At 42.3% G+C, this 24,122-nt stretch overlaps 1 protein-coding gene across 2 annotated transcripts in view; it reads left to right on the forward strand.

The window, feature by feature from the left end:
- The window catches only part of DYNC1I1 (dynein cytoplasmic 1 intermediate chain 1), a 1,604,297-nt gene that overhangs the window by 84,000 nt on the left and 1,496,175 nt on the right, over positions 1-24,122 (forward strand). For both annotated transcript variants that reach the window (XM_085630867.1, XM_085630869.1), the window contains exon 2: positions 328-994. In XM_085630867.1, coding sequence (XP_085486993.1) covers positions 761-994 — 234 coding nt within the window. In that variant the 5' untranslated portion in view covers positions 328-760. The remainder of the gene's footprint in view (positions 1-327; positions 995-24,122) is intronic.

Consider the following 24,122-nt stretch of genomic DNA (forward strand, 5'->3'; position numbering starts at 1 on the left):
TCACTGAGATGCAGCGTGAGTCAAGTAGTACAGTACGCATAGCATGTCTGGGTATACCAGTTGCACTTTGGGAATGTTTTCCTGATCAAACATTGTGCATATTAATGTGTATTCTAAGAGTGAGTTGTTTGGACCACATTCTAGATAAATGATACAATAAAACATTCATATTTAAATTTAATTTAAAACAAATGTTTCCCCGCTGCTTAGAAAATAATACAACAGCTATTTCAAAGCCTTGGAGAGTAAATAGCAATATTGGCGGCAATCCATATCTTGCGTTTGAAGATAATATAACTTTCTTTAATTTCTATTCCTGCATTACAGATTTAAACTCATCTGGTGTCTGCTTCCGAATTGAACAAGGCATCCACTTTGTAATACTACTAAACAATATATGCTGATGAAGCTCAAGACCCAAACCCAGGATTGGACTATTACTATTTCTTATAACTCAAAGAAAGGCAAGCCAGGGTGTACATGGAATGCCAGTCCCTATTACCAAGCAATTTATTTAGCTAACTATATCAATTTTATTTTGCTCTCTTTTGAGACTGAGATTATTCATTCTACTGCATTAAATATGTGTACACAAAAGTCCTAAAGGTGTGTATTTGGAACTGCCACCTCAAAGGATTTGACTATTTATGACTAGAATCAATTGATAGCAGCTAACCAAAATTGAGAAATACTGAGGAACTACTTTGTTGCTGGCTGGACATTTGCTACCTTTTTCCTGTCAAAATCTGAGATTTGTGTGATGCCCCCTAAACGAAGAACTCCAAAGGAAACTAAGGAACCCAAGAAGTCTGTCCCAGTTGTGGGGGCAGTCACCAAAGGCCAGGAGAAAACGCGAACACCGCAGAAGGTAGATCGTACTCCACATCCTAAGGGGCCAGGGCGACGGCCTAAAGACAAGGCGGAGACTAGCAGCACTGCTGAGGTTTTGTCAGCTGATTCTGCAGCTGCTTCACCAGTTCCAGAAAGACCCCAGGTATGACATTTAAGTAATGGAACCAATCAAGATACATTAGTCTGTAACTTTTTAAGTTAATTCAGGATGGTTGAGAAGAAACCGAAATGTTTTTGACCATTGGTATGTGTAAAACTGTTCAGGAATATCCACATGGGAGTCTTTAAGCTCCGAAACTTCAGCTTGTTGGGAGATTTATCATTCCATCAAATGTTGAATATATTTTGCAGGGATTTATTGTGGGAGCTTGATGTGCATTTTTACTGTTTTATTTTTGAAGTTGAGTATAGCGTGGACTTGGCCCAAGGTCATCAGAATGCTTTACACAAGTACCTGATCATTTTTACATGAAAACCCAGAAGTTACACGTGTTTTAGGGCATAGGGAGGTTAGGCGATTTGCCCAGAATCACAGTATGTTGAACAGAGGCTGGGATTAGAACCTGGCTCCCCAGTTCCAAAGTCGGCAGCTCTAGCCGTTGGGTCACATCTCCTCGCCAAGCTTGTAAACTTGCACTCAAACGGGCATTTCCGATTGTCATTTGCATAGCTGCAAATCATGTCAATAAAGATTGTGAGTACTTTAAAAATACATGCTTAATGCTACAAGATGTATTCTTCCAAGATGGTTTATATCTTGCAATATGTGTATTTTATTTATTGCAGTATTATGCATCTGGGTATATTTTCTCCTTTGTCCAGTTCAGAGGGCTATGTTAAGCAGTACATTGTGCTGGATATAAAATTGAGAGCAAAATGTTACTTGCATAGGTTGGGTTAGCCATGGTAGTTGCTTGAGGTGCTTGGCTGTCATAGGTGACCCATATTCAATGTTCTGCAATGCAGATCATAAAGAGTTGGCAGTAGATATAGTCGATGAAGCCTCACCCCAAGTGCTGAAGGACTTCTATTTTAGGATTCCTTTTAATATGTCTTGAGTTTTTTTCTCAGTGATATGAGACATTTACTGAAAAGTAGGTAATTTGGCCAGATTCTCATGCCTCATTATGTCTCTAGCATCTACCCCCATTTTCAGTCTTGGTTATCAGGAGGTTTGGGCCTTGGTTGATAACAGACCTACAAGCTAGCAAGATGGCTCAGTGATTGAGGCAGTGACTACTAACACCTGATGAGGATTGTTGTCAAACATGGCCTTTCACTCTTCTTAGTTTAATAAAGTGAGTACCAATGAGCTGATCAAGTGTTGCATCTGTTATCCAAACACTTGCAAACTGCACCATTAAGCACTATGTAAAAGCAAATTAATATGTTTTGCTAGCATTAGTAGGCGGACAATTTATTGAGGCATCCCGGCCCTGGTTCCAGATGTTTTCTGTATAGTATGGAACACTTTGAAATGTTTCCTTGGTTTTCAATGGGATCCAGTAGAGTACCATTACTGTGAGTTTGATAGGGATCCATTTCTTTCATTTGATTAATTTTGAGGGTAGCGATGTGTATACTACGTAGCAAAAGTGCAGCTGCGCCAGCACTAGTGATCAATTTTCCAATCAGTGATTTGTTTAAATGAGTGATAGCTCTCTCAGAGCAATAACACTTGAAATGTGTTGCTTTTTATAAAAGCAGTGACTACGAGGGGAAAGATCGTTCTAAACTGACAGCTACTCCATAGCTCTGCTTTTTTGTGCTGGTGCTGGTATGGGGAAGAGCCTCAGGCTAGCGAGAATGATTAATGGTGAATATTTACTTGTGATGGGCACGTGTGATCCAAAGTTCAACCACAGATGCTGTGCTGCCCTATGGCAAACAGCCAGTGATTGCAGTCCATTCCAAGCCTTTACTGCATAACACATTATTGACTTTTGGGAAAGGATCAGTTTGTTAACCATTAGGGTTGCCCATATTTAGACATGTGCTATGTTTGTTATACAAATGTGTAGGACCAAGCCTGAACCTGAGTCCGTGCCAGAGATTAAACGGATCTCGCCCTTAATTATCTATTGCAGCCCTTTACAATATGGTGTGGATACATCCTACAAAAAGTCCAACTGTGATCAGACTATCCACTGACCGTTTCTAAAGCAGTTTAAATGGTGATCATGTACACATGTGCCAGTTAATCTCACTGAATGTCAAGCAAAACAACTATTTCCAAAGTTCATCTTGAGCTATCTGAATGAGTTTTTTAAATTGAAAAAGTATCTTCTTGTTTCAAGCAGGCTTCTGGGCAGCACTCACATCAACTGGCCTTGTCTTAATTTTGAAATTCAAAATAGTAAACACTTTTATTGCTTGCTGCCTTTTATAGGGTGCTCTCTCAGGAAATCAAACTATGTGGTCCACATATACTTTGTAAACTCTCTAGATGTTTATGTGGATAGAGTGCCAAGAGATTTCCCAATCTATTTACAATGAATTAGCATACCTATATGCTTCCCCTCTGGTTCAACCGGTTCTGCAGCTCTCACCATAGTGAGTTGTTTGAGTTCCATACTCGAACCTTTATCCAGTGCAATCGCTGGTACTTCGAAGGCTGACAAGGTGTCTCAACAGGTACTATAGATAATCCATTCCACCATTTCTAATCAATACAGCACAGCCACACCACGTATAATGGGTCATACTCACTCCATGTTGTTGGTTGAACTGGAAAAATGGCAGCTCGTTGGCTGTCCCAGCCACCATAGGTGGCTGCTTTCCATACCTAACTTCCTTTACTGACTGGCCTGTCTGCTGAGGGGTGTTCCAAGATGCTTCCTGAGTGACCTGGTGATCCATTGACTGCTGATGCTAACCTCTTGGTTGTTTCATTTGTTGCAGATTTTGCAGAGCTCAGCAGGGAATAATGTTGTTTAGTCATGGAATCCTTTTATGTGGCTGGATCCTGTTCCTCAGCCCATATAACCTAAGCGAGACCAAGCCAGCCCGATTTAATGGCCTCCCTGAGTCTGCGATGACTTTCAGAGTAGGAGACCTGTCCTGCTGTATAGTGTCTTCTGCTTACTTTTCTGACCTGCCTGGCTACTCGTCTGCTCATACAGTTACCCTGCCTCAATCTTCAGCTGTCTGTTTGCTTTTTTCTTGTTAACATAGTGTGCAGTCTCAGCTGCTTATAGTAGGAAACTGGTGGGGCCTTGGGAGAATGAGCTTAATGAACACTACAATAAGGATGAGATTGATGAGGCCAGCAACAGAGGTCAGGGGGTTCATGGTTTGGATATACCAACCAGAATTATTTGCAGTTGTTTCCTCAATTACCTGTTCCTGGAGAACTGCTGCCACTTTGCTCTTGCTTCTTATTTACTAACCTCTTCGTGAACAGATTTAAGGTACTCTTTTGAGGCTCTTCCAGATGACAGCACATGGTGAATCCAGGAGTCCAGCAAGGACCCAAGTAAGTCCACTAATACTCTACAGTTGCTTAAACAGAAAATATGCAGGGTTATGTACTGCCCAAAATGAGTCTACCCTGGCCACCAAATCATAGCTTTTAAAAGGGTTGGATGAGAGGTCAAGATTAACACTCAATACGACAACTGCCTTTCATAAACTATTCTCCTAAAATGGTGTTGTCACAGCCACGGCCTTTGCTTCAGTTGACAGTATTGGTTATGGTATGGGCTTCTCTGCCATTAAATCTCACAATGCTGAGGGAGCAGCTGATGGCTATCTGTAATTTTTAAATCACACGATAACAAAGAGAGGGTGAGGGAAAATCACTCTTGATCCCCCTGGCTTAATAAATCAACAACAAAAGAGTGAACAGGGGAAGGAGCAAACAAAGAGTAACAGCGTGGGCAAAAACCAAAATAATGTGTTAAAAGAACCCTCACTCACCAACCTAGTTGGTGACATGCTTCATCATCGGGTTCCCACCAGAGAGGCCGAGTGCCTCTCTGGTGTGCTGCAACGCCTGAACTACAGCGGAGCTGGTTTTTGGATGAAAAGGGAGTGAAATTTAAAAGGTGAATGGTTTTAACCAATAACCAATTTAATCCTGGTAAACCAGAGACCGAATAAAAACAAGTGAGTTGGACAAGAGCCGGACAGTTAGGTAAGACAGGGCTCGTCCGAATTAAGGGGTGGTCAACATGTTTCTGCTTAACATGCCCAGTCGGCTAAGCATTCGTCAGGACCATATAGAACACCACGGCGGTATGCACACGCTAAGGTGCACCCTAACCAGTGGTGTTTGGGCGGTAAAACTCACTGTTCTACCGCAAAGCCATCCTACAATTCAGGGGCTAGTAACGCCTGTAAAAGAAAAACAGACATAACACACATAAAGACATATAGAGACAAACACTTTTTGTCACTTGGATTGTTATACTTTACGTGATTCAGGTGAACACATAATTTGGTAGTCCCGTGCTGTGGAGCGGGGGTGGGTGTCAAATAACAATTTGTGGTTTAAGAAACGCCCACAGTAGAGTGTAGTGCTCTATGAGAAACAGAGGACCTATAAATATATCAACATGTATCCTTAAGGTCCTACGCACTAGTTGTGCCTGCGAAGAAATCAATAAGTATATTGACAGATCGACAAACGATGTGCAGTCGAAAATGGCTATTTAGCCGTTATGTATGCCGTAAGAGTAGCAGACTCGTGCAAGTGAAATGCATGCTGAAACGAGCGCACGTAGTGTTTGCCAGGCGCCGTTGCTCCAGTGCATGACTAGCAGTAAAAGAATGATAAAAACAACAGCATGGAAAAAAGAACCTCTTACTCAGAAAGTTGGTACTGTTTGCGTCATGGGTCCGAGAGGGGGGTAGTGAGCTATAGTATCTGTAGGGATAGATAAACAGGAGAACCTTATCTGTCTAGATACTATTAAGCAAACTGCAAGGGGACCACGGGGATGTGGCAGAAAAGGATTTCCACTTACTTCCATGCTCGCACACTCCCGCGAAATACCTGGTTCAGTCCTACTCGGCCCGGATATTGGTGAGTGTAAAGCGAACCCGGAAGAAGTACTAGCGGGATCCCGTCACGTGATTAGAACAACGTGCGTCAGCGCGTGATGTCATGGGAAGGAGTGTGTTGAAACGGACGTGCTCCCATGCCTACGTCAATAGGGAATCGGCTCTTGTGAAGGGAAGGGGAACATTTTTCTTTAGATTTCTGAGCCGTGTTCAAAAGAGACTAAGGGCTGTGGTGACATATGATTGCTGCATATGAAAAAAATGCGTAAACATTAAGTCGGGTGGTGCATTTTCACAGCGAAACCACTGACCCGATGTGGGATAACTCATTTTGGCTGCTAGTAACTATCTGCTTGTGGATGGTATGTTGTAGTTAATGTCGTGATAAAAAAGCATTCATTGATCATAAGTCAACAAAAGTAGATCTTATGTCAAAAAGAAGATCACCGATATGTTAGCTGTCTTAGAGATAATCATGGTGAAAGACACAGAGAGAGACACACCCCCTGATCTTGCGGGTGATTGGCAGAGAGATACAATGAGATTGTAGACTATGCTGCACGGAGGCCATCAGGGTATTATCCTGGGTTGGTGAAATTAGGTCCGCACTTCAGTTTTTGAGGACAGAGTTCCACGGAATATTGTCGTTTAGACCAGAGAGGTGAGTCGAAAGGCGATAGACCCATCGTTGTTCTTTCTCGAAGAGTAACTGCTGGGTGTTCGATCCAGGTTTCAGTTTCTCAATGATTGACCACTTCATGTCATTTGTTGTGTGGTTGGCCACTAGAAAATGTTCTGTCAGCTTTGTGCTTAGTTTGCGGCAGCGAATAGTGCTGCGATGTTCGCAGATGCGCTGTTTTATTTTCCTGCCTGTCATTCCGACATATCTCAGTCCGCAGGGGCAGGTAATTAGGTAGACCACGTCTGTAGAATTACAGTTGGTATGGTTTCTCTGCACCCATTGTTTTCCTTGTTCAAGTTCAAGATACTTCGAAGGGGAAGTCAGATGGCAAACACTGCATGAGCCACAAGGGTAATGGCCAACAATAGGGGGAAGGCCCCACGCACTGGTGATAGACAGATGCTGATCTTTGTTTAGTGCTTTTGGGCGAGTATGAACCAAAGCATCCTTCAGACTTCTCGCTCTTTTATAAGAGAATAAGGGTTTCTCCCAATTGTGTTTATTGCTTGTCAGGATATTCCAATGTTTCCTGATGGACTTACTGACTGCGTTAGATGCTGCATTGAAGGTGGTCACACAAGTGAGAGGTAGGGAATCCTGACCATCTCTCACATGGTCTTCCAATAGAGCCTCACGGTTTTGGTTACGGGCTCGCTTGTTGCTCTTCGAGAGGATCTTGTCAGGGTAGCCACGGGCTTTCAGTTTCCAAGTAAGATCCTGCGCTTGTTTTTTGTATACAGAAACTTCGCTGCAATTTCGACGAAGACGAAGGTATTGGCCAAAGGGGAGGTTTTCCCTCAATGGGCGAGGATGGTAACTGGAAAAATGTAACAAATTATTTTTTGCCGTGGGCTTGTGATGAGTTTTGGTTTGCAAGGTGTTGCCTGTTCTGGTGATGACCACATCCAGGAAAATCATCTCATCTTTGTTGTGTGTGTGGGTAAATCTCAGATGAGGATCGCAAGTATTTACCCAGATAAAGAAATCCTTGAGGGATTCCTCCGAGCCCTGCCAAATGATCAGTACATCGTCGATGTATCTTTTCCAAAAGAAAATGTTTGACAAAAAAGGGTTATTTTGAGCTAGGATGAACTTGCTTTCAAAATCGAACACATACAGCCCGGCTACCGAAGGCGCAAAAGTGCTGCCCATTGAAGTACCCGTTGTCTGCAGAAAAAGGTCTCCCTTATATTCGAAAAAGTTCTTTTTTAATGCGAGAGTAGCACAGCTGACAACGAAGTCTCGTGGGGTGGTGTAGTTCCAGCTGCTAGATTCAAGAGTGCGCCTCACGACATTTATGGTGTCGTCCTGAGGGATACAGGTGTACAGACTTTCTATATCCATTGTCACCAAGAAAGATGCATCATCTGGTAGAACAATCCCTTGAAGTAGTGCTAACAGGCTCTTAGTATCTTTGAGATAAGTGCTAGTAGATTGGATAAGAGGTTTTAGAAAGAAATCACAGTAACGTGACAGGGGTTCAAGCAATGAACCGATACCGGACACAATGGGGCGGCCAGGAGGGGGTGTCCTGTTCTTATGTGTTTTGGGCAGGGTGTAGAAGTAAGGGATCGTGCCTTCACTGGTAGTAAGGAAAGTTGCTTCCTGTTTGGTGATAAAGCCCTTAAGTTCGGCGTCCTCTACCAAATCGTGAATAATGCCTTGGAGTTCCAAGGATGGATCCGTAGTCAGGGGAGTGTAGCTAATAGGATCGTCCAGGAGGCGTCTGCATTCCCTATCATAGGCAGCAGAGTCCTGAATAACTACTCCGCCCCCCTTGTCTGCTGATTTAATCACGATGCCGGTATTTGATTGTAGAGAAAGTAAGGCTTGAAATTCGCCAGCCTTCATGTTCTTGAAACGATTGGGTTCGATGAAAGCTTCAACGTCGTTAGATACTGCCTGCTCAAATGCTATGATTTCAGGCGGAATAGCGTAAGGAGGAGGGGTAAAGGTAGATTTAAACTTAAATCCTGTGTCGCTCGACGTGGGTTGGGTGCTATCTAGAGGTTGTTTTTCAAAGAAGCTCTTGAGCTTCAGTTTCCTGAAAAAATTCGAAAGTTCGCATCTTAGTTTGAAGCGATCAAAACGGGCTGTGGGTATAAAGCCCAGCCCCTTTTCCAGGACTGAAGTTTCGTCGGCCGTGAGTGTCACTGACGAAAGGTTCGTAATCAGACTCGTTGATTGCTGGGGCCTGCTCGTTGAGCCTTGCTCCTCGTATTGTCCCACACTTCGTCTTGTTGCCAGTGGACTTGAGTGGAACCTCTTCTTCGGCCCCGGCCTCTCCTGCCCCTCTCTAAAAAAGGGGGGCGGTATTGGTTCTGTTGGAACTGTGGAGGTGGGAAGAAACCGGGGTTCCAACCCATCATCGGGTGGAACGGAGGGGGTTGAAAAGGTGGTTGTTGGTAGGGAAGCCAGGTCTGATTATTGTGTTGTCGTCTATTTCTTCCTCTCCCCCTCTGACGAGCCTTGTAGCTGTCGCTGCTAGAATCACTTGCAGTGGAACCATCAAGTGAGCTGTCAGTTCTGTAGTCATTCTTGGTTGGTGGGATGTAATCTGGGCTGGTATAAGGGTATGCTCGTACATAGGACCATTTCGCCAGATCCTTCTGGAATTTCTGGGCTTTGGAATGAGTGAGAGAGTCTTTATATTCATTCATTTCTTTATTTAGTTCGTCGAGCCGTTTCTTATAACCAATTAGTGTTGTTTTGAAGTGGGTTTCCGTTAGTTGAATTTCTACCATTATGGCCTCCGAGAGCCTAAGAGCTGTTTTAATAATTAGCACCAACCAATCCCTGGTGCAGTGCCAGGCGATTTGAGCCCATTCCTTCCTGAATTGTGCGTCATCTAGAAAAATGCGGGGAGCATTTGTGACTAGTAGACCCTTGGGTGCTATATTATTTCTGAGATATTCAGTAAGAATTGTGCCATGGAGGATAGTGCGTATCCGCCCTCTTTTCTGCTCGCTTAATTTATCCCACTCAGTAGTTTGTGAGATGGTTTGAGCAATTGAGGGATCAGAAAAAAGTGAGGGGTCTGTAATTTTTGACTGGACTTGTGATGGAACTTGAACTGCAAATTTCTGTGGCAGTGACCCATGCAGGAACAGTTGAAAAAAATACGATCTTGAAAGAGAATGTTTTAATAACTAGTCAGCTGCTCTTTCAGATAACGGAAATCTTAAATGGGGCTTATTCACATATTGCAGGTGAAGAACAAGGCCAGAGAAATTTGAGATGAAGGTCTTTTGAGATGGACTCTAATTTTATAAATCTGACAAGTTCCATTCTATATAGTTAGACATTAGGGAAGACAGACCTGACATAATTTACCAGCAATCGCATCCACATAACCTGGCGCCTTAGAATCAGGTCTCAGAGAATCATATTTTTAAGTTCAAAAGAACTTTATTAGACAAATAAAGGTGTCAATACATAATAAAAAGTAAAACATGGCATCCAAATAAGAGGTGGGAAAAAAAAATAAAAAAAATTAGGAGATAACAAATAATTGAGGCTATAGGAGAAAAAACAGTACTGGGAGCAATATGCAATAAAATGGTTTGTAAAAAAGAAAAATGCAAAGGAACAAAAAGGTCAATCAAGGAGGTTTAGAGACCTCTTGCTGAATGGGAGACAAATGAGAGGAACGTTTAGCACAAATATCTAGGTACAAGGTCACAGGAAGCCATAAGTTATGTCGCTTTGTAGCTAGACTAAGGGGGTAGACGAAAGCAGTATCAAGTCTGTGATTGTAACATACATTGTACCACCATGCTCTAAAAGAAATATTAGAGAAATTTTTCCAATTGACAGTGATCTGCTGGAATGCAACAGCTATCAACAAATCAACAATTTGCATATTAGAATCAAAATCTGCCCAACAAGGAGAGAGACTTCCTAAGAAAATGTTGACAAAGGAGAAAGGGAATGCAGTATGAAAAATGGCATTAATTTGGGTCCAAACTTGTTTCCAAAAGTTGTGCGTAACAGTACAAGAAAAAAGCATGTGAAAAAGAGTGGCCTTAGGTGTCGAACAAGACCAACAAAGATCAGGGACTGAAGGAAACCTCTTATTCAACATATGGGGTGAGAAGAGAAGTCTGTTATAAATGAAAAAAAGGGTTTGTGTGAGAGAAGCAGCTCTAGATGACTTGCGGAGCTTGATCCACAATTTATCCCAGAAAGAAGTGGGCCAAGAGACAGCAAACTCCGACTCCCATTGTTCCTCTACCTTGGATTTTGGTCTAGGAGTGAGAGTTTTGTGGAATGAGTGGTAAATTGAGGAGGCTGTGGGATGGGTACTCAGCAAGGAGCGGCGTTGCAAGGCAGAATTGGGAGAGTCGGGGTGGGTGGGGAAATTAGAAAGATGGGCAAAAGTGGGCATAACTGCGTTCTTTAGCGTAAGATATTTACGGGCAAAAGAATGAGGAAGATTGAAAGTTTGGCTAAGAGCAGGGAAAGGTAAGAAATCAGAACCAGAAAAGAGTTGAGAAACCCAAATCAGACCCCTGTGCCTCCAAGATTTCCAATAAAAGGGTTTGTGGTTGATGAGGATACTTTTATTATACCAGATGGTGGTGTTAAGAAATTCAGCTACAGAAGAAGGAGGGTCTGGGGAAACGCTTAAAAGTAGTTTGGTAGTAAACTTATGAATGGGAGTGGAGGTAAACTGGGGCTTACGAGAAAATGAGAGGTACTCAGCGAAAGTAAAGGGGGATAAAGAAAGACGTTCAATGACAAGCCATAAGGGGGAAGACTCAGTAGGTTCTCGCAACCAAAGGGAGGCTTGTCGCAAAAGAAATGCCTTGTGATAAGTAGGAAAATCTGGAAAGTTGACCCCACCTTCTGATTTGGGGAGTCGCAATCTGAGTAAGGACATGCGTGCTTTCTTGCCGGACCAAAGGAATAAAGAGAGAATGGTATTGATTTTCCTAAAAAATTTTGTGGGAATAGGAACTGGAATATTGGAGATAGTGTAAAGGACTATTGGGGAGAGCATCATTTTAATCGTGTCAAGGCGACCCCACCAGGAGAGGTAAAGCGGGTGCCATCTAGAAGTGAGGTCGGACAGTTTCTGGATGCATTTATTAAGGCACAACGATTCAGTGTCAGGAAGGGAGGGGGTAATGTGTAAACCAAGATATTTGATAGATGAGGGGCTCCAAGTAAAGTTGGACGCAGCAAAATCAGGTTTAAAAGTAAATTTTGTAAGGGGTAAAATTTCACATTTGTCATTGTTCAACTTATAACCAGAAATTTGGGAGTAGTCGTGAACTTCAGCCAGAAACGCGGGAATAGAAGTGACGGGTTTGGACATAAAGAGTAAAATATCATCTGCGTAAGCAGCAAGTTTGACGTTTGTTTGGGAAATTTGGAAGCCGTGCAATCAGGGTTTTGACGGAGTTTTGAGAGAAAGGGTTCCAAAGCCAAATTAAAAAGGAAGGGGGAAAGGGGGCAACCCTGACGAACTCCTCTGCCTAAGTCGAAAAAGGGAGAGATTAGTCCATTAGCATAAACCGCCGCTCTGGGACTGGAATATAGAAAGGAAATAAAGGCGATAAAATTAGGACCAAATCCAAACCATTTGAGGGCGGAAAAGAGGAAGGTCAATTCTACTCTGTCAAACGTTTTTTCTGCGTCTAAAGCAATTGCTGCGAGCGAGTCGTGAAACCGTGGGATTTGGACAAGACGTTAAACAGAAGTCTAGTATTATCTGTGATGAAGCGGCCTTTAACAAATCCAGATTGTTCAGGGCCTAGCAATTCAGGAAGGAAGGGGTCTAATCTTATGGCAAGGGATTTAGCATATATCTTGTAATCGATATTAACCAAAGAGATTGGTCTGTAATTCTTACAATGCTGGGTATCTTTCCCTTCTTTTGGTATAAGACAGATGTGTGCATCCGAGAACGTGCCAGAGGAAGCACCATTGATCCTGAAAGAATCAACAAGGGAGTACAATCTGGGTAAAAGTAGTTTAGAAAAATGCAGATAAAATTCAACTGTGAATCCGTCCGGACCCGGGGCTTTGTCCTTCTTGAGTTATTGGAGAGCAGTGTATAGTTCACAACTAGAAATGGGTGATTCAAGAACAGATAAATCGACAGGGAAATGGGGAGGTGCATGGATTTTGGATAAAAAGGTAGCAAGAGAGTGGGCAGTAGGATGGGTTTCAGAAGAGTAGAGTGTGGAGTAGAAACGGGAAAATTCCTCTAAAATGTCAACATCTGTGTGCTTTAAAACAGAATTAACATCATAAACAGACTCAATGTTCAATTTGTTTTGCTTGACTTTTAAATAATTAGCTAAAACCTTCCCCGCTTTGTTCTTACCCCCGTAGAATTTTGAACTGGATTTCAATAAGTATAATGAAGCATCCTCGGTGGCTTGTTTGTTAAAATGCATCTTGGCATCAATAAGAGTAGTCAAACTTTCCTGCGAATGGGAAGTATAAAAAGAATGTTCCAGCTTTCTGATTTTAAGGAGAAGATCGGTAGTGCGTTTGCGAGCCTCCTTAAGTTTCCTGGTCACATGACCAATAATGAAACCCCTGGCAGCAGCCTTGTAAGCGTCCCAAATAACGTGTTTGGGCAAAGTGGGTGTATCATTAACCCCTTGAGTGCCCCGCCCTTTCCACGCCCTGTGCCGGGCGTTTCATTAGCGGGCGGGGTTCATGACGAGATAGTCTCGTCATGGGCACAGCGCAACCGCGCTCCATGACGAGACTATCTCGTCATGGGCACTGAAGGGGTTAATATCAAAAAATTCTGCTGTGAATTTTATAAAGGAATTGGTAAATTTGGGATCGAGAAGTAAAGAATTATTAAAACGCCACCTTTTTGGTCCAGTGGGCCTGGGTGAAATGTCAAAGTTAATCACAAGAGGAGCATGATCAGAAAATAAGATGGGACCAATATCAGCGTGGGTAAGGGATTGAGAAATGTGGTGTGAAAGAAAGATGTAATCAATGCGTGATTGTGAATGATGGGATGGGGAGTAGAACGTGAACTCTTTAGAAGTAGGATTGCATAGACGCCAAGCATCAATGAGCTTGTGTTGGAATATTGCTTGAGTGAAGAGCTTATGGGACTTATTAGGGATAAATAATGCTTTGGAGTGTCTATCTAAAAAGGGATCCAAGGGTAGATTACAATCTCCTGCCAGAATAAAATTATCATCAATGAATTCAATAATACGGGAGGCCATTGTGTGCCAAAAGGCGGGGTCACCACCAGTAGGTGCGTAAATATTGAGAAGGGAAATGGGGATACCCTTCGAGGAAAGTTTGACATACAACCATCTACCTTCGGAGTCTGACTCAGAAGTCCGGAGCGAATGAGAGAGAGATTTGCGAACCAACACAGCTACACCATTCCTCTTACCGTCACCAGGAGCAGAAAACACAGCCCCTACCCAACCCTTTCTGAGCTTAGCAGCTTCAATATCAGACAAGTGAGTTTCTTGCAAGAAGGCAATGTCTACATTCAGTTTGGCTAAGTGAGAGAGAATTTTTTGTCTCTTGATGGGAGAATGAAGACCTTTAACGTTCCAAGACACAGTACGAACTGACACTAAGGATTAATTTAAAAAAAAATGACGCAAAGGAAAGCTAAAACAACAAGAGAAGGCCTCACAAGAAGTAAGATGAAAGAAGAAGAAAAAAAGCAATGAGGATGAAGAAGAGATAAAGTGAACACTGGTAAGAGGAAAAAAAAAGAAGACTCAGGAATGCCATAAAAATAAAAAAAAGCCAAGAAAATACAGAGAACAGTGAGAAAAAATAGTGAAGTTCAGATATACTGATAAGTAAGGTCCGATGACAGTGAACAACGAACAAGATCAAAAAGGTAAAGGAATATGAATAAAGGGAGAGATGGAGTAACAGGGGAGTAAAATATATAAAGAAAAAGAGGCAGGACCAAGGGAACCAATAAGCGATGAAGAGAGACAAGGAGAGAAAGAGAGAAAAGGAAAAAAGCAGCGATGAGGATAATGACACCAATAAACCTAAAAATATTGAGGAAGAGAAGAAAATAAGGAAATACAAAACAAGGTCAAACATATCGAAGAAGGAGTGAAGAATACTTACAGAGGGCAGGATAGGGAAAACACGAGCAGGGACAGGGACAGGTGGGAACGCACGTGGAGATGAGGGGAGGGAGGTAGGGCCAACTGGAGAAGGCAGGGTACTCGGGGTCGGTGAAACGTCCAACCAGAGAAAACAAGACGGAACGCATAACATTGATCTGTGAGGGAAGAAAATTAACAAAGTTAGGTGACGATTCATGGCAGAGGCATGAAACAAGCAGTGAATAGGACATATGAAGGAACCAAAACTTTAGCAATGAAGGTTAAAGTGAAAAACACAAACTTGTCAAGAGAACATGCAAACTTTAAAAAAAAAAGAAAAAACACAGCTGAACTTGAAAAATCAACAGACATAGCAATCTGGAGTATCATAGTACATCTTTAGAAAAAATCACGGTGGGCGAGATGAGGAAGGAGCAGAGAGCTCCATATCCGCTTGGCCACAAGAATTCAGGAAACTCCGAAGTCGCGTAGGATCCTCATATGTCGTAGTCTTATTATTATAGGTGACTTTAAATAGGCAGGGATGAAAAAGACCATATCTGGCCCCAATGGAGCGAAGATCAGGTCTCATGTCCAAGAAGGCTTTGCGGCGATTTGCAGTGGTTCTGGCATAATCCTGTGCGAAGAAAAAGGTGGAGCCCGACCATGTAAGACGAGGAGAGGCTTTAGCTGCTAACAGAACTTTCAACAAGTCTGTGTATTCTAGGAAATACATTATTACACCTCTAGGCTTCGCCGGCGTGGAAAGGGAGGACGGAGCTCGACCAAGCCTGTGGGCACGCTGTATATTGAGTAAAGTATCTTCAGGTAAATGCAGAAGCTTGGGAAGAAAAGATTTGAAAAAATTGATGGGATCATTCCCCTCGCAACCCTCCACCAGGCCGTAAAGGCGAAGATTATTGCGCCTATTTTGGTTTTCAAGGTCCTCCACCTGCTTCTGGAGAGAAGAGATCTGCGCATGCATATGAGTAACCTTGGTTGCAGAGTCCTGAAGAGAGGAGACATCCCGCTCCACCGATGACACTCTTTCATCCATCGAAGTCCAATTGTCAGTTAGAATCTGCAACTTAGCGTTGGTTTCTTCCATGAAGGGACGCAATGCTCGTATATCTTCAAGGAGCAGCTCCATCGAAATGACCGAAGAGGATTTAGGAGGTGAAGGTGGATTTTTTTTTAACCTCTTAGGAGTCGTTTTTGCTGAAGGCTGTGAAGAGACTTCCATGGTCGGCGTCGTCTCACTAGTAGGGAGAAGTTGAGAGGGCTCTAAATGAGCCAGTGCTGTGAACAGCTTAGAATTCTTAATATAGTTACGCTTTTGGACCTTGCTGGAGCAATCCGCCATCAACACGCCTGCGAAGCACAAGCCCACTAAAAGCACGTTACAGACTGTGAAAACAGGCACTTTGCGGGGTCCAAAAGAACGTAAAGAATAAAAGAGGTGTAATTAAAAAGCTCTATTATCAGAGGCAATTTAATAGAAAATTATTCTGGGCCAAAAAACAGGAAGCGCAAATGCCAATGAGCCAGGAGGTGTAATTTGGAATCTTAAAATGGCCTCCAGGAATAATGAGAACAGAAAATGCCAGTGAAATCAATAAAAAAACATCATGTTTAGAAGAAAAAAGTCACCTTGAAGTACAAGTCCATTTCATCTGCGCCTTGAAGAGTGTTGGGTGACTTGAAAAATGAATGGGGCATCAGGGAATCCAATGCGCGGTAAAATGCGCTGTTGAGGAGATTCACGGGCAAAAATAAACAAGATGGCGGCCGCGGCCGATGCAGAGCCGCGGCCGGAGGTATAAATGTCCACAGGATCCGATATAAAGCTGTCACAACTGTGAAAACGGGCTCAAGGCATGCCCGGCATCTTCCGTTGATGAAAGCTTCCCTCCATTGCTCGGAGAGGAAGCGCGAACCGCCGGCGAGCTCTGGTGCGGACGGAGCCCTACGCCGCCGCCGCCGCCATTCTATACGGGCGCCTAGCCACGCCCCCCCAGAGAATCATATTTAATCTGAGAAACAACTTCAGACCCAATCTTTGTTTGCACTTCACACCATACGGCAAAAGTTCCTGGTATTCAGCTGACCCTCCAGGAACACATACCCATGAAGCATATAGGAGAAGGAACTTGTTGTGCATCCCAAGTAACATATGGGAATGGCACATGAAAAAAAGTTGGTCAAAAAACCGACTTCCTATTACAAGCCCATATAGGGGCCTCACATGAAGATTCCCACAGGAGAGACTTTGTGTCAGATCTCAAGAACAGAGGAGATACTTAAGGAGTTTTGTTTGCTTGCAGATTCATCAGGAGACGCCCATATGGACCTCATGGATCATAGTTCTGACTCAGAAATTTGGAATGATTATTGCTCCACCATTAAGCACACATCTACATCTTGAGGAGAACAAGCGGAGAGCAAACGCTCAGCAATATTATGGGAATGGAATATCTCTGCCAATATTTTTACTTCAATCATTATGAAAGATCACATGAATTCAAGAGGACAGCTACATTCAGTAACATTAATTTCCCCATCTACAGTTTCTGGTAATGACATATCACATCAGGCATGAATTAGCACCCAAGAACCTACACTGGCATCAATCTACACAGCTGTTGTTAACATCTGGCTACAGAGAACCAACAAGAGAGGAAGGGATCCACACGATTAGTCCCCTCAAGGATTTATTCAAAAACAACAAAGTCAGTGTAAATCAAGTCAATAAAGGGGGCACTACTAATAAGAAGAGCACTGGTCCACAAATTCCGAACAAGCCGATATGTTGTTGAGAAGAGTGTAGACCTCAATGAATATTACCCATTTGGTATAAAAGCCCTCACTCGCCAACCTGGTTGGTGACATGCTTCATCATTGGGCTCCACTGGGATGACCGAATGTCATCCCAGTGTGCTACAACGCCAGGTTACTGCGGAGCGGGGTTCTTGTGTGGTGATAGTGAATTTAAAATATCCAATTAAGTCAAAAATAAAACTTTAATAATTTTGCTAATTGGAAAAGACTAAAAGGGAGTGCAGGTCAAAAAATAGAAGACCTGTTTCACTCCACGGGGGTGGGAGCAAAATGACTATCCGGACCCGGCAGCGAGAGGCTGTATAGGTGACACACGGGTGCTGAGCAGCAAGGGCGGTGTGCCATTTTGCTCCCACCCCCCTCCCGGGATCCTTGAGGCATCAAACGGATTGGCCTCTTTAATAAACTTGTTCCTCTCCCCCATTATATATACTTTTTGGCGGATTTTTCACTGTAAATAATTTTTCACACAGCAGTCCACGGTAGGGTGAACCTTAGCGCGTTCATACCACCGGGGCTCCGCACATCCACTCTGGTCCTGAAGAAAGCCTGACGAACACTCACAGAGGCAGAAACATGTTGACCGCCGTGGAGTGAAACAGGTCTTCTATTTTTTGACCTTCACTCCCTTTTAGTCTTTTCCAATTAGCAAAATTATTAAAGTTTTATTTTTGACTTAATTGGATATTTTAAATTCACTATCACCACACAAGAACCCCGCTCCGCAGTAACCTGGCGTTGTAGCACACTGGGATGACATTCGGTCATCCCAGTGGAGCCCGATGATGAAGCATGTCACCAACCAGGTTGGCGAGTGAGGGCTTTTATACCAAATGGGTAATATTCATTGAGGTCTACACTCTTCTCAACAACATATCGGCTTGTTCGGAATTTGTGGACCAGTGCTCTTCTTATTAGTAGTGCCCCCTTTATTGACTTGATTTACACTGACTTTGTTGTTTTTGAGTTAACATCTGGCTGCCAAGGCACCTAACTTACAGACTAAAATCTGTAAAATGGCTAAATAGATGAACATTGTTGACAAAAGAACCACAACATTTGAAGAGAACTCTGTTAGCTAAAACAAACAATTAGAACAGCAAAATGAGTCCTCTCATTTAGCAGCAAAACTAGATCATGAAAATCAACTTCGTAGAAAGAGTTTGTGGGTTCTTGGTGGCTTGGAAACAGCAAAGGGCAGTGATGAACACCTGTTTATCACTCATCTGTAATAGAAGGCATTTTCAAGTTTCTCAGATAGATGTTTAAAACAAATACAAAATGGATGGATGTCGAGTGACACTCAGAGTTCTGCAGACATAGATTAATCTATCTTTCTCTCTTCTTCACTACTCACTTTTTTCCCCGGAGTGTGTGGTTTAGTTAAATTATGAGTTGTATGGGGTTGTGTGAACTACCCAAGAGACTGCAACCCATACAGCTAAGATGAGGTGGATTCCTCAGAGTTTGGGGGAAGACAGGATGATGGGCTTAGTGGTTTGGGATAGGAGTGTTCGGAGATGAAACAGGGGTATGGCACAGCCATGTCTAGCAAAGGGTATGTAGAGGTTAAAGGCACCCACCTGATTCATTATCCAAATATGCCTGCCTGCATGCAATGCTAACAGGATGCATATTGTTACAAAGCGTAGCCTAGAAAGGAGTGAGTTTTCTTGGTAAAATAGAGAAATCTCTTACAAGAAACATATTTCTCTTATGCAGATCATCTGATTCCCGCATAATTAAAATATTTTGTACTAGACTGTAGACGCAAATGACCGCTATTAGATGGCTGCGACCCTTTGTAAAAAAAAAAAAAAAGCAAGCAATGGTAGACGAAAGGGGATGCTGACCCAAATATTGACTTCCTAGAGATATTTGTGACATTTTTACCAAAACTACCACAGAGAAAGGTCCACAATTGATTTGCTTGGATTTAAATGTTCTACTTAATCCTCTTCTGGGCAGCTCTAGTAAAAAATACTGCAATTGAATGAATAAAGCTTGACCCACTATCTTACAAGTTATTAAAACCCTAGGGTTGGCCGAGGTGTGAAGTACAATTAAGGGCAAATGATCAACTATATACATATTTCTTTGCCTCACATTGTGCATATGCACATCTAGGTATCATTATTTGTTCAGTTTGTTCTTTCAACAAGAATATTAGCATTATTTTGCAGCTGAAGACAACCTCTGACCTCAATCCACTCTTCATCTACTTGCCCGACTTGGTCGACTGTGAGAAAGGTAGATTCATAGCAGAAGATTTGATTGGTCTCTTCTGAATAACCAGAATATAGGATTTATATCAACTTATACACATGTTTACATTAAGAATATCTTAGGAACAGCCTCATTAGAAATTGGATGAGACTCCGTTAAAGTGTCATATGGAGGGACAACATTCAACTTCAACATACATGAAGTCCAAAAACTAGGGCAGGTACAGGAACATTTCTGCTCGTAATTAACAGGTTAGAAATCCTACAGGTGTCTTTAATTCAGGATTGTGCTCCATTTGATGTAGAAGAGGAGGTTTTATGTAGCTATTTGATCACTGATTCTAAGGCACACTGTGAACTGAATCACAGCCGACTATCTGAAGCATAATGCGATTGTATTTGAATTCAGTGAGAATATGTGTAGGATACTCTCTCTTAACCCCTTCTGTGCCCGCCCCTTTCCCCGCCCTGTGCCGGCCGTTGAATTAGCGGGCGGGGTCTATGACGAGCTGGACTCGTCATGGGCACAGCGCCACCGCGGCCCATGACAAGTCCAGCTCGTCATGGGCACTGAAGGGGTTAAATTGAAAGAAAGGGAAACAGAGTCTTATCTCAAGCATGTTAGCAAATTAAGGAATACAGCAAAAAGCTGATCACATTAGTGCAGTTTTTGGTGCATATTATTTGGATCTATGAAGGGATGAACTGCAATGCAATATTGGGCAGATAAAGGATTACCTAGATCACTTGCTTGGCTCAAAACTATAGACCGATGGCACAAGCGCTGCTGAGCTTGCCTTCTTTTTGGTATATATTCAATCTCAAATTCAAGCTTTTCTTAATGAGAAAACTACAGGGCCTGAATCTGTACCCCTTGATTTTCCTCAAAACGTTCTGAAGAACTGTTTCCACTTCTCTTTGCTCTTTCATTAGTTAGCAAGAATGGTCACCCACCAAATTATTCCTGAAGAAATGTAAGAACCCCAAACAATGTAGGCAATTTTGTCGCACCAGAGCAGAAATCACAACACTACTCGAAATATTTTGTTCCGAGTAGCGATTCATTTGGACCGGTAGGATGAGTAACATAATAGTATTAATCTAGTATTGAAGCCATACTCCAATATGGCGCTGCCTCAACCCCATTAGCCTCAAGCAGTTCCTTTGAAGGTCTAATGTTCCCGCGATAATATCGCAACCACGTGGTCACGAGGTTAGCAATTTAAATGGCAGCCGGTATATACTCTTCCTGCGCGCCCGCTTAGATGCGGAGTTCTATGTCTGTCCGGACTTTGTTTTTAAGGTAAACTGCCACACGACACAAGTATAGGTGTTTAAGAAGGGTTTGTGCTACAAGGCATTATTTGCTGGATGTAATCTAAACCCGGATATTGTATACGAGGTAGCATGCCTCTGTGAATATTCAAGGGTCATTTCGTTTCATTTCAGCATCAGCGTTTGTTGGTGACGCTGGTTGCGATGATCAACAACGGTTGTTCTGTAAACAATAGGGGTTCTTTTAATATAATACTCTGCGGCAGTATGCAATTACCCTAATCATCCACTAAAGTCCGGGCGTTAGAACATGCGTCCTAGTATGCGGCAATACTACAGTTTTGCAGTAGTGCGTAATAACGTCAAACCTTTATTATGGCTGGGTTGCTTGAACATGTTTTCGCTTTATGGGAAGATTATCGATCCAACCCCACACGTGGGTGTGTTTTCTATTGTTTTTCCAGAGAAGCCCAAAATGTCGTATCTATAGTAGTGGATCGTCACATTTTTTGACACACTACCTGAAAGTAAGCATTGCGGAAGAAGTACGCTGTACAGGTGTGCACCTTGTACCAGTGCACTATCCGAGATATTCATTGATACTCGTCTAAACAGGGCCCCTAATTCACGGTCTATGAGAATATAACGAGGAATTCTAATGTCTGCATTATATTCAGACATGCATTCACATACGACGCAAATATATAGCCCCCCCCCCCCCCAAGATTAGTTCTGATCCCATAAGTACATGCTTATCAACCTTAGTATGCTCATGTGTTATCTCTTTTCTGTGGTACCCTGGTTTGCTTCTGTAGCTATCTAGTATATTTGTACAACGATATGTAGTATCATCTTAATCTATGAGCTGTTTGTAGACTAGATTGCATATATACGTCATTCCTTCTCTGTGACCCCCATAGGTGCCATGGATGCACCAAATAGTGGCCACTAACGACCCGTCTATTATACTGATGATCTGCTTTAGGACAGACGCGTATGGATGAACAGAGCACCAGGTATAAACACCCGCACACTGTGTCCATACAGGCCATCTCCTGTTTTGTAAAAGCATTACTTCCATATTTTGAAGTTCTCCCTATTTTGTAGTTCTAAGTCCTACAGATTTTAACCTTTCTAGTTCTTTCTGACTTCGGGCTCACACCGGGATCTTTTATGAGAATACGATACATGCGAGGGTGTTTTTATTGTTATTCTTGGCACCAATATCTCTATTCAAACAGCACGAAAATGAGCAATGTCTCTCTGCACAAACCCACTACTTCGGAACTTTCACTTTCTAAACTGATATACTTTTCCTGTTCTTCACGTGTTAGTGGTGGCACTGGCTGACACTCTATTACTCCTTCAGATAAACCGACTACGGTTTCAGTCGGTTTAGATACAGCAAACTAATGGGGCTCTATTCGATCATGTAGCTGAGTAAAGATCTTGTTTATTGTAATGGGGATTTTTCAGTCATGTTTCCACTTTGAAATTTCAGATAACCCAACTACTCGCCTTTATTTTGTTGTATTGGTGGTCCTGAAGAAGGGGGTTTAAAAGCGATAATATCCACTGAAACGTGCATTGACCTGGATGTGAGGCACCCGACCCACAACACTGTCACGGAGACTGTATTTCAGCTGTCTTCATGGTGACCATAATAGTGTATGCGATCTTGGGAGGGTAGGATATGGTTTGTTGAATAAATGAGGATGTATGTTGGTGTGAGAGGCCAGTATGTAAGTGCGGTCAATTTGTAGGGGTCATACATGTGTATATGACGCAGATAGCTTTGTCCATGTTAAAAAAGCAAAGCCTATGCTGAACTTTTGAAAAAAAAAATTGTTGAGTATCCATATAAAAGAAATGTGGAAGGTAATTACAGACACATTGAATGTTTTTTACTCTTTTGGATATAAATGATGAAATAATTATGTTTGAGCAAAATATTTTTATGTATAAAAATAAATATTGTATGCTTGTCATGTACTCATTGTGGATATCCCTTTAGAGCTATAGTTAGCCTATATAAAAGCAATATAGGTCTAGTGGGCATTTCTTGTATTGATTTTTGATTGCTTTCTCCCCCTTTCTCCCAGAGCTCACAAATAACCTTTAGGGGGTACCCTTGATAGTGTGCACCGGGTACAGTTCTGTCAATAAGGAAATTCTGGTTCAGGTTATTGATATTTCTAACATTCATAAATGCTCACCTTTGTTGGGAAATCATTGGCTGCATAGAGCTTTCTTTATTCTAACTGTCATATATGGCATAGAGCAGTGCTATTGTTTCTTGAGCATGTATTTAATAAAGCGGTAATCTCTTTTGATGGATTGTAAGTGAAATACGATACCCACCAGCATGATTTATGCTATATCTTCAAATAAGAATTTTTCTGGTGTCATATTAATGGTAAATCAATCCAACAACTTCTTGGTTTGAGAAGTAAGGTATGGGCTCATTCCAATTGCTTCAGGGCCAAACACCGAAATAGAGCGAGAAATCGTATTGCTAATTGATCTAGCCCCTCTATAAGAATGTAGTGGGGGATTACCTCTTTGTTTAAATGGACCCTCACCCACCAATAACACTAGTTGCATTCTTCATCTGCGGGTCCTTACTCCTGATATCTTGTGTTGATATGTGTACTCAACACTGTGTAAGCAGCAGAGATCTTTGTTCATATTTATGTGGGATCTACATTTAAAATTGACTGCAGGAGTCCTGTATCGTGAACAATTTAATTGGGAAAGCATTGACAAGGATAAAAATGCAAACTGATATCAATGGAGTTTCAGTGTACTCTTACATCAAGTGGTCTACATGTTTTAGCCATGAGGAGTTACCAAAAAAGGTTGAATGGCTTTCATCAGGGCCAGAATTATGGATCCCAAATTATGCCTTACAGACCGAACACAACTTGCGCAGTCAATTCATTCATCAGTGAGCATTACTCCTGCTATAGGTTATGCATACCTTACAAGTCATTAGCAAGGAACTTCCTCAATGTGGTATTATCATATTGTGACTCTAATGCTCCATAAAGTAATAGAGGTGGGCGCACCCTATTGTCACACTTTCATCAAGAGTGCTCGCCCACTTAGGACCCAAGTGTGTCCTCAAAGTCCTACATCTAGTGTTCTTAGTGGGTGAGGGTCTTTTTAAACAGA

This window comes from Triturus cristatus, chromosome 10 (assembly GCF_964204655.1).
Source record: "Triturus cristatus chromosome 10, aTriCri1.1, whole genome shotgun sequence".
NCBI lineage: Eukaryota > Metazoa > Chordata > Amphibia > Caudata > Salamandridae > Triturus > Triturus cristatus.